Genomic DNA, 11,867 nt, shown 5'->3' with positions numbered 1-11,867 from the left:
TATTCATTGCTATCGGGATGTTAAGAGCATTCCATGGAATATAACAAAAAGTGTATCTCGAGCCGGTTTCTGAAACTTACCTACCCCACCTTTAAATTGAGTACAACGCATATCCATGACACTCTAACAACATCCAACAGTAATACAAACCTCCATCTAAGAATTATTCAGTTTTGTCACCTCTCACAGTCAGCATTCTACCTGCCAGTCAGCTGGTACCTCTGGATTAGTATTGGCCTGTCGATGATGAGGGACGGTGGCCCCGCCCTCATCCAGATGTGCGCCCCTCTCCTGTCTCCTCAGTGCGCTGCTGGCTTCAGCAGAGTGCGGAGCTTTGGGAAGTCAACAGGAAGGTACGGAGAGTCACAACTAAACCACCAGCGAACCATTCCTTTAGACTCTGGCAGTCAGATTTGACTCAATCTAATGAGATTGTGACATTACACGGAAATTGCACTGCGTCTCCACCTGGGCAGCCTGAGACGCAGAGCTGATGGAGAGAGGCAGGGCTGAGTGCGGAGCCCGTCCGGAGCGCTGTTGAGCAGAGAGTCCATTCAGCACATTCTGCTGACAGGGAGCGGTCTGCTTTCTCGCACGACCTGTGTGAATTATCATATTGTTTTAAGTATAAGGGATTGTTTCTGCAAAGGGGAAACTAAAAGACAACCAGGATTTCTTTTTTTTTTCGGAATGGGGATGTAACCGATTTCCACATGCACTTGGAAGTGGCGTGAGGTTGCCTCCAGATTGAGAAAAGCAAACTGCAGGGGCTTGTGGTTAATTGAAATCGATCCGGTGGTCTTTTTTTTTAATGTGAAGCAGCAGCAGGGGTTCTTTCTCCTCTCACTTAACATGACTTCACTGTCGGGGACCAAGGAGAGGTCTGTGAGCAGCCGGAGCAGAAAATATGGGGTAGGTTATTCATTCCAGCAGCCGAGGGGTGGACACACCTCTACCTGAGCCCAGTGCACATAACAAGTTATCATCCATTCAGTGTTGCATGCACTTAACCTCTCACTTTAAAATGAAACTGTAGTTTGCTCACATTATCAGTCTGAAATGCATATATGAAACTAATAGGAAAGCTCATTATATTTGTGCTAATGCTGTTGATTGAGTGCTTTGTGAAGATCAAATGATGCATATCAGTGCCATGGTGTCACAGCAGAGGAATGCTTTTTTTCAGAGATAAATCTCACGCATCTCTTAATTATCACTAACTGAGCGCCAAGCAGCTACATCAGGTATAACACTCACACCTGTGTCACTGCATACCTCCTACAGACTAATTAGTGTTAATTTATAACATAGGGTTGGCTCACACTCCTCCTCCTCCTCCTCACTACGAGATGAGTGACTATCCCCTGACCAGCCTGCTCATTGCTTGCTTATTATAGCCCTTGTGAAGGATTAAAGTAGCTATAGTGCAATCTCTCCAGCCACCACCACATCAATAGCTCTCTCTGACTGGATTTACCCAGCCGCAAACAATCTAATTTTCAACTCGTTGCGGCTCATTTGATGTTCCCGTGTGGTTGTCTGAATAGAGAAAAAAGAACACAGGTCTTCACACGGAATCTGACTTAATCCTATTTGCATGGTAACAGAAGCACCCATATGTTTCCTGCTGTGACCTGGGTTGTAGCACCATTACTCTAAATGTATAATATTGCTCAATGTTTGAAGATTTTTGGATTTTCGGATAATTTGGTTTAATTCCCCAATGTTAGTTTCGACCCTGTTTCTACCCATTGACTGCCAATTGCCTGTGTGTGTGTGTGTGTGTGTGTGTGTGTGTGTGTGTGTGTGTGTGTGTGTGTGTGTGTGTGTGTGTGTGTGTGTGTGTGGGTGTGTGTGTGTGTGTGTGTTATTGGCATGAGATAATGTAACTGAGCGCCTGTCTGTGTTTAGCTTGTAAGCTTATTTCCAAAACAGGATATTCTCTATTTATCAATTGTTAGTTTCAATGATATTGAAGCTGTGTCAGCTAAAAAAAAATTCAATTAGATTTATTTGCCTTTGATTCCCTTTCATGAATTCAGATATATGTTAATTTGTGAGCATATAGACACAATCATTGGAGTTCAACCAAATAAATAGCATACCGAATAAAGCTAGGTGGATATAGTGAACACAAATTTAGCTTTTCAGGCAAAATATAAATAGCCTGACTTTTAAATCGCATGATTGAAGACACGTGTCCAAGCCCCCTCCTCATTTGTTATTCTCATCCTTGTGTGTTCACTGGGATGAGTGCAGCACATATTTAAACCACATAGGTTGCTCATTACAATTGGAACACCTATGGGGAATGAATCCATTATTACTTAAAGGGTTCATATTATGGAAAACTGACTTTCACCATTCTTGTACATTTTGGAGTACAAACTGTGAAATAAGAAAGCCCACCATTTGTTTGCTCCTTAGGTCAGGAAAAATGGGAATTTAAAAAGCCTTTCAGATGTTGCTCTACTTCCCCTGTTTCATAAAATATATCTCCCCATCCTCCACTTGGCTTATGAACTACCTTTGCAAAGGTGTACCACATTTGTTTGCCAGCCAATCAGAGCAGACTGGCTTTTGGGGAGCAGTGCTTAAAGAGACAGGCGCTGTAACAGAGCGTTTCAGACAAGGGGTGATTCATTATTTAAGTATATTTAAACCGACAGTATTAGAAAAATTATTACATTACATGTTGGACGCTTTTATCCAAAGCGACTTACATACTCAATACTGTGGGCAATCCCCACAGGAGCAATTTGGGGTGAAGTGTCTTCAGGGACACAACGACATGCTGACTGCAGTGGGGTTTGAACCTGTGCCCCCTGATCCGAACACCAACGCACTAGTCCACTAGTCCACTGCGCCACACGCCCTCCTATTATGTGTTTTTTGAACATTAAAGCATGTAACCCAATTAAGTAGAAACCCAAAAATATAAGTATTAACATAAAAACAATCCCCCTTTAATATTATTGTTTACACCTGTGTTTTTCATGAAGAAATGTTAAAATGTCTGCCATGAAAACGGCCTACAATTTAGGTTTTCCTTTTTTTTTAAATGTTTTTTTCTACAGGTGCCCGACACGTCCCCGACCAAATCTGCCTCCTTTTTCCCGGACACATGGTACCGTAAGCCCTATGAGGAAAACACCCGCTCCGGGACACGGCCCGCTCCAGAGGGGGCCGGATCAATGCCAAGCTCCACAGGCACCCCGTCCCCAGGCTCAATCTCCTCCCCAGGATCCTTCTCTGGATCCCCAGGGACCATCTCTCCGGGGATAGGGACAGAATCGCCTGGTTCTCTGGGTGGCTCCCCAGGTTTTGGGACAGGATCTCCGGCTTCAGGCAGTGGAAGTTCCCCTGGTAGTGAAAGAGGGATATGGTGTGAGAACTGCAACGCAAGGCTGACAGAGCTGAAAAGACAAGCTCTCAAACTGCTCATCCCTGGACCTTACTCCACCAAGGTACAAACTAGATTGCCTGCTCATCTTGTGGTGTGTATGGATGTGTGTGTGAGTCCAATTGCAGAAGTGTTTGTATTTCCTTTTCTGTCACCCAGTGGTGGGTTTGTAGTGTATCAGTAGCACAACTTGTTCCTTTATTTACTGTGGCATTTAGACAGTGGCACATATGAACATGTTCGCTCATGAAAGACTGGGCCTCTAATCATTCCCTTGCTTACTGCGTTGCTGTGTAGTCAGTTATTGTTCTCATAAATCACAAGGATGCTGTAATTTGTCCAACCCTCATTTGACCAGCTGTTGAAAAGAGAAGGGACTGAACAGCCTTTGGGATTTACGATAATTATTCTATATGAAGCTGTAAATCAAATACTGACACAGTGTCAACATCTAAATAAAAGATGACACCGACAACACCATTTAAATTGTATTTGTTGGAATTCTCCTTTTACCTGATTGATCATATGACCAAATTCCAATACATTTACTCTTGTCCTTAGTGCCTTTCTCCCTTTGGGGGAATTAGTATGATAGATTCCTGGAAGACATTGACCACTTAGAGAAAATAATAATCCATATAGATAGATAGATTGTAGCCTTTTTCTAATTTGATTTGACAGGCGATTTCTTTTTTTCTTTTGGTAATCTATAGAATCAATTTTAATTACATTAGTGTCAGTGATTCTTAACTGATATACCATAAGCTCCAGAGTGGTGTCAGTTTATAAATGATATGCTATCAATTCACATACTATACACATGTTGTATCATGTGCATATGTACATTTGTATACATTGTTTCTTGAGCTTCCCACATACTAAATAACCAGCCAACCCTGAACCGATTTCTATCTCATGAATTATGAATAATTATCTAAAGAACTTGTGAGACTATAAAATAAGTCTGGCTTTTCACTGCATTGTGCAATTGTACTTGGGGCAGTACAAAATAATCATAGACAATTAAGAACATTTTAGTTTTTGCACTGGTTTGGCTGTTGAAAAAAAAGTAGTTATGCATATAAAAAGCACAAAGAAAAACATATTAAAAGTCCTAATGGCAGGCATTTTGACTTTGCATCATTTTTAATCAAGTTGCCTCTGGGTTCAATACTCTCCTGCTGCAGTTGACTGGATTTATTGCAGGAAGGCCACACATCAGACTCAGAGTTAATTGGTAACAAATTAGCATGCATTATGCACCGGGGGGGTTAATAAAGTGCATCTGGCAAATGGGAGTCAGATATAGGGCTACAGTGGGACACACAGACTTACTGTACAGCCAGTAAAACAGAGCAGTGGAAACACTGGGTTCTCATTCGATCAAGAACATGACAGTTGGAAATCGGTAGGAATTGTGGGGTTAATGGAGACTGTTGGCGGGAAGACCACTAATCAAAAGGTTATTTGCGAGGTTGGGTTCATAGTTCCAGCTGATTAAAGCTTCCCCTTTGTGGAGACATTTATTGTAGTGTGCAAAAAAGAAAGGCATGTAAGTTACAGGATTGTACATGGTGCACTGCATGTACTGTATGTGTGGGAAATGAAAGTCAAAATGATGCTAATAGTGTTGATTGTGTTTTTCACAGCTGAAGATTAAGTAATTGTATTTATAAAGACATTGTGACCTAATACACAAAACTATGGTAGCAGGCTTAAAAACAAGTGTGGGGTTATCACAAACCAAAATACTGTATCTGTCTTTGGCTCATTGATTTTGCAAAAACAATAGATTTGAGTCTCCTACTCTCTGTGTAGCCTGCTTGACAGATTTAAAGTCAAAATAATTAACAAAAAAATTGTCTGAGCAAGTAGTAGTTTGTCCAGAAATGTAGACTGCATTGTATATGCTGCACACTGGATATTGTCAAAGTAATTTTGATCAGAAGAGTGAATCACCTCTCACGTGTGATCATTAATGTTATTTTGTAAATCTGATTAAGATTTCCTCCTTGAATCTTGTTCTTGACTTCTACTAATCAACTGATTCAGGATCCGTTATTGCATGGTTTCTTGGGTGATATAATTACATTGCAACTATTGGGGGTGCTACTAAGAATAAGTAATATATCTTTCATGGTACTTGAAACATGGTAAAACACGTTGATTTAAAACTGTGAAGGTGAACCCCAAATTACGATGCACTGCATGTTACCCAACAGTATCTGGGAGTACACAATTTTTCTTATGCAGGCTTTTCCTACAAGAGTCAACTGACCTACGCAGGTGTTTTGTGTCGGGGGGGAAAGCTGAACTCATGTCCTTGGTAAAGCAATGTGACCTTTTAATCCTTCTCCTTCACCAAATGTGCCAGAACAGCACTTCAGCTGAGTGTGTATGTGTGTGTGTGTGTGTGTGTGTGTGTGTGTGTGTGTGTGTGTGTGTGTCCCTTCCTGTTGCGATGTCAGCATGAGGCCCCATGTCATTCCCACAGGACACTGGGACATATGTGACCCCTCACAGTCTGAATAAAAACACACATGCACCATCCAATACACCCCCCCAATATGCCTCTGAACCTAGACCTGTCTCTGTGCCTGGATATGAATACATGATGGTCCATGCTTGACCCATGCAAACCACACACACACACACACACACACACACACACACACACACACACACACACACACACACACACACACACACACACACACACACACACACACACACACACACACACACACACACACACACACACACACACACACACACACACACACACACACACACACACACACACACACACACACACACACACACACACACACAGAGGGCTGTTAATAATATGATAATGATGACCTTCACCGATCCTACTGTTGAATATTTAGTTGTTTGTGAACATGTCTGCAGTTCTGTGTGTGTGTGTGTGTGTGTGTGTGTGTGTGTGTGTGTGTGTGTGTGTGTGTGTGTGTGTGTGTGTGTGTGTGTGTGTGTGTGTGTTGTGCTTGTAGGGCATTAGGTATGTTTTAGTGGCAGTTTGTTAAAGCCTTCCGTGAATACACTAACAAGCACAAACACACGTGCACACAAGTGTCTATGTCAGAATGTGTCACATTGCTTACATGTCATGATAACTTGTTTGTTGGATGAGCAACTATTAGCTGTTGCAAAGGGTTTTGTGCAGTGCTTACTCTCTGTTGCATGTCATAGAGAAGTGATCTAATTCATTTAAGAGTAGTCTAAAACAGATAGCATCTGTGGTTTTGTTTTTATAATGGTTTTTAAATGTTGTCCTCAAATTAAACTGAAGTCCATTTATAATCATATTGTCCATCATGACTTTATTACTGCTTTTACTCAGTCAGCTAGAGTGCAAAAGAGTGCTCTGTTGAGGGATTAGAAGAGCAGAGTAGGTTTTTCAGGTTTGTGCACACACACGCACTGGGCACACACTCAACCACATCTGGCTTCACAGCTGTACTCACTTAAGAACTCAGTCCTTGCTCTACTGGTGTGTATATCCTTGCGTCTATCTGTGTATGTGTACCCATCCCTTTTATCCACGCCCAAATCATAAATGACTACAGGATGATCTATTTTTTGGTTGGTCCAGTTCAGTCGAAACTGGGTCACTGTGTGTGTGTGTGTGTGTGTGTGTGTGTGTGTGTGTGTGTGTGTGTGTGTGTGTATGTGTATGTGTATGTATGTGTGTGTGTGTGTGTGTGTGTGTGTGTGTGTGTGTGTGTGTGTGTGTGTGTGTGTGTATGTGTGTGTGTGCACGTGTGTGGTTGAGGGTCTGTTTCAGATCAGCTGAAAGGCAAAACCATGTATGTTTATAAAGGGAAACATATACTGTTTGACTTCAGACATAAAAAGGAAACCAAAAAAGGACATGTTTGTGAATATATTCACTCCAGAGGACCTCTTGCTGGCAACTTGAGATTTATTAAGATTACTTTCATCTGTGCGGTATTTGAGGTTATATACATGTTATATGTACTCAACATGTTTGTATTAGCAGACCCACTCATGTGTCTGTCTAGATGTTTCTGGACATTAAACAGCTGGCTGCAGCTTACACAGTACATAGATCTTAGACCTTAACGCACATGCGATATATATTGCGTTTTTTTTAACTATATTTAACTGGATGAAGGATTTTAGTCACGGACGTCTGGATCTTAACTGGTAGACTCATCATACCTTAAGTCATGATCTAACATGTCATGATAATGCATGTTGCTTACCCTCAAATAAGGGCGTTCATCTGTGAATGAAGAAGAGAAGAAGCTTTTTGTATCCAAAATAGTTCCAGATGGCAGATGTTGCTTTTCTTTTTGGAAGTAAATCTTCATTCTCGCCGGTATTGCCCTCCTGTTCCTCACTCATTTTTCACCGGTGTTTTGATGGTCTGCAAACTAGAGGGGCCTGCTGTGATCTGATCAAGAATGATTGTGATTGGTGGTTTGCTGTGCATGCAGAGCCTGCATGTCACTCACTCAAGTGCCCCTGACATGAGAGACGTGCAAGTTTTACTTTTGTAGCAAGCAGCAAAATAATTGTAACATGACGTGTTTGAGTTAATTTACCTACTTAATATCGCACGTCCTAAAAAAAAAAAGAAAATGAATAAAACAAATGAATAAAATCGCACGTCCCTGCAATGTGAATATCGCGCATATCGCGGTTATCGCCATGACACGATATATCGTTCAGCCCTAACGCACATCATTATTACCGAGATCTTTTCCTTGTTTTTGTTGAAAAAAATGTTGGCCAACTTTAGTACTTGTGGAAAGCCAAAGTTTTTCAATCATGAATTATTTCTCTTTATATTTCTCTAGCTGTTTACCTTGCAACCAAACCAGGCTCCTTGTGCAAGTCTCACTTTACAGTTTTATCTTGTTAACCATCATAAACATTCACAAATAGCCTTGTGACTGTGTCTTTAAAAGCCTCTTTCATCTTAGATGAAGTAAATGTCCCACTAAACAGGAAAAGCTCCAGCTCCATGTAAGGCAAAGCTGTAGCAAAACAACAACATCTTTAAGTGAGATGCAGAATTAAAAAGTATTAACCCAAATGTTGTCTCCCAAATCCTTTGAACAACCAACACAAATAAATAAATGAGATATTGGTAGTACAACTGACCATCAGTGAACTAGATGCTTGAAAGTTTAAGATCTATCTGCTATTTAAGATGCCTTTAAACAAATGGGGTCCAACTGTTGAGGATAAAATAAACGACAGTAATCCCAGTCACTCGCTAATGTTCACCCCAAACCAGTAATGTGTCTGTAATTAGTCTACTTATCAGATCAAATGGTGGAGCATTACTGCTCTGCAGCCTGTCCTCAAAGGGACGTATTTCTGAACACAGGTAGCGAGCTATCCTGTAATAACCAAATCCCATAACGCTACAGAAGCAGGCCTCCGGTAACTACGGCAGCTGGTGTTGCCACGGCAGCAACATGTGACAGATGTGAGCCGCATACATATCTCCATCAGCGTTAATGGGCTCCTCATCGCTGTGTGCACGCTGGTGAGAGGCAGAAAGAGGGAGACAATATATGGAGTTAGTGTGAATGATAGCGCGGGCTGGCGTGCTTTTTTGGCAAGAGAGAATATATATAGCTGGTGTGTGTGTGTGTGTGTGTGTGTGTGTAGAGAGAGAGAGAGAGAGAGATAGAGAGAGAGAGACACAGAGAGAGAGAGACAGAGAGAGACAGAGAGAGAGAGAGAGAGAGAGAGTGATCATGCCCTCCTGATGCCTTTCAGGTGTGAAAGACATTACCATATAAAGAGGTGGCTTCATCAATAACAGCGAGACGGTCTGGATGGATGGATGGATGCGTGTGTGTGTGTGTGTGTGTGTGTGTGTGTGTGTGTGTGTGTGTGTGTGTGTGTGTGTGTGTGTGTGTGTGTGAGAGGGAAAGCATAGATGCTGATGCAGGCTGAATTGAAGAGCTTCTCACTGGGATTATGTCAATTTCACCAAACCTGAAGCACACTCTCAAACACATGATCTCAAGATCTAGTGTTGCTTACTGTACCCTCTCTGAAGAGTGTTGAATGAATGGTTCCCTTTCTTAGACCAACCAGAAGTTGGCATTGTTTTGGCTCCCTAAAAAAAAAAAGCCAATTAGGTTTTCTCATTGGATTCTGAATTATTGCAGAAAAAAAGCTTGGTGGGAAACAAATGTTTATGACCCTATCTGCTATATTTTACATGCTTGTATGATTTTAATCACGACAAGTACAAGTCAACATCAACATCTACATCTACATTAGGCTAAACAAACTAAGCCATGGTCCTCTGACTGTAACGTTAGTGGAAAAGTATCCCCGTGTTCAGCATAATGACCTTCAACACTCCAGACACCATTTAAAGACATATCTAGCCGCTTGATTGCAAACATATTTTTTAAGACAGATAGGCTTCAAAATAAAAAAATTCCCGCAAGTATTTGTATTACTCATTCCCGCAGCCTCTTATTTCAATTCAAACATGTTTTGGTATGTATTACAAATACTATTATGAAAACAACATGTAGATACTGTATTTATAATTAAAGAAGTACAAAGTAGCTTACAATCAATGCTACTTAAGTTGACTTTATTGAGACGGATCAGGAGACCATGTGTTTCTAGTTGGCCAGCCTCTCTCAATGTCAGTAAGATAATGTACAATGTCAGCACACATTGTCTAACAATAAACATAAGAGCGACTTCCCCTCTGTTCCTGTCAGCTCTGCACATCTCAAGCAGAGCCCCGTAGGGATGAGGTGGAACAAACACGGATGTGCTGCTTATGATCTTGCAAGAACACATTTGCATTGACTGAGATCCCTGTAGAATTTCCCCAGCACTTTATGATATCCATACCTTGAATAATGTATACTGCTACTATGGAGACAAATGGGGTACAACACACTACCAGTTAGATGTACCTTTGGCTAGTGTCAGTATCTTTTGCCATTTTATGAAAAATTTACCCCTTATTCTTGCCCCTAGTTCAGTCTCTCCTGTCCTATTTCCTGCATCTCACTCTTTATTTAGCATGCCTGGAGATATTGCCATGCAGACGCAAGATATTTATATGCTGTAAAATGTATTATCTCTTCGATTTACACACGGCATCTATTGCACGTCTGTCCGTCCTGGGAGAGGGATCTCTCCTCTGTTGCTCTCCCTGAGGTTTCTCCCATGTTCCCCTTAAACTGTGGGTTTTCTCTGGAAGTTTTTCCTTGTACGATGTGAGGGTCTAAGGACAGAGGGTCTAAGGACAGAGGGTCTAAGGATATAGGGTGTCGTTTTTCTCATACTGATATTCTGAACAATCTGTGCTGTTGTATTTGCTGTAAAGTGCCTCTACTGTAGGCTATTTTTATTATATATACAGCACTTTGGCTCGACCAAAAATCGTCTATAAATGTGCTATATAAATAAAACTTGATTTCATTTGAAGATACCAGCATCATAGACACATTAACACACAATCTCTCTTGCTGTTTCTCACACTCACACATTTTTCTAATTTAGGAAAGGAGGATGAAAAGAAGATTTAAATTTAGATGAAGAAGAAGAGAAATAGAGGAACATGTATAAAAATGTGTAGTGAGAGAAAAGACACAAGACCGTTTTCCTTAATAGTGCTATCATTGACATTACAGTCACTGACCTGGAGCGGAAACACTTAATTAGACTAACTACCCGAGCCAGTAGTGTGGCCAGGCTGCCACACACACTGGGTTTCAAGAGCAGAGAAGCTACTACAATCTTTGCCAGTTCCAATAGACAGCAGATGATGGATTTTAGTTTGCCAATAAGCATTAATTAGAAAATGTAACACACCGGGGGTTTGTGTAGTGGGAGCAATAATCTGCAGTCTTGTTTTTGGACAGGGATATTTATGATCGCTTCATGCCTTTCTCTATCCCCTTATTTCCTGTCTTAGTGCCGGATGGCCCGCAGATCATTTCAAAATTCATAATAAAAGAAAATTGATTCACAATAGAAATGTTTCTGATTTTAAATGCAAAAACCTTGCCATGATGCAAACAACTCATCAAAATAGACTAAAAGATATTGCCTTTGATGATATTAACTGGCCCCCATATTGTCAATTTGCAAAAGTGGCCCCCCGGGTAAAGCAAGTTGAGTATCCTTGAAATAAACACCTGTAGTGCACCCAAAGCAGTGACAAAGAAAAGACAGTTTTGCATTTATTACACCTCTGAATACCTCAAAGACCAAAACAAACACCACTCCTGCATGCTAACACCACACATTGCAGTGAGAGGCCAATCACATGCATGAGGGAACACACCCAAACACACTGATACTGACACAATACACACACTGAGGCGCCTTGAGGTTCATATGAAAACACATAAATGAGCAAACATACACACTGATATGTGTCTGTGCTCTACCAAGAGCCCACCGCACTGCTGGATGT

At 41.2% G+C, this 11,867-nt stretch overlaps 1 protein-coding gene across 1 annotated transcript in view; it reads left to right on the top strand.

Annotated features, from left to right (window-relative positions):
* The first annotated feature begins 381 nt into the window (after positions 1-381).
* Positions 382-11,867, top strand: part of kif26ba (kinesin family member 26Ba) — a 111,588-nt gene continuing 100,102 nt past the window's right edge. Inside the window, exons 1-2 of the mRNA XM_034075609.1 lie at positions 382-912; positions 3,078-3,467. Of these exons, the coding sequence (XP_033931500.1) occupies positions 853-912; positions 3,078-3,467 (450 nt within the window). The 5' untranslated portion in view covers positions 382-852. The remainder of the gene's footprint in view (positions 913-3,077; positions 3,468-11,867) is intronic.

This window comes from Pseudochaenichthys georgianus, chromosome 3, assembly GCF_902827115.2.
Source record: "Pseudochaenichthys georgianus chromosome 3, fPseGeo1.2, whole genome shotgun sequence".
NCBI lineage: Eukaryota > Metazoa > Chordata > Actinopteri > Perciformes > Channichthyidae > Pseudochaenichthys > Pseudochaenichthys georgianus.
The sequence above is the reverse complement of the archived record's forward strand: the minus strand, read 5'-3'. Positions and strand labels throughout refer to the sequence as shown.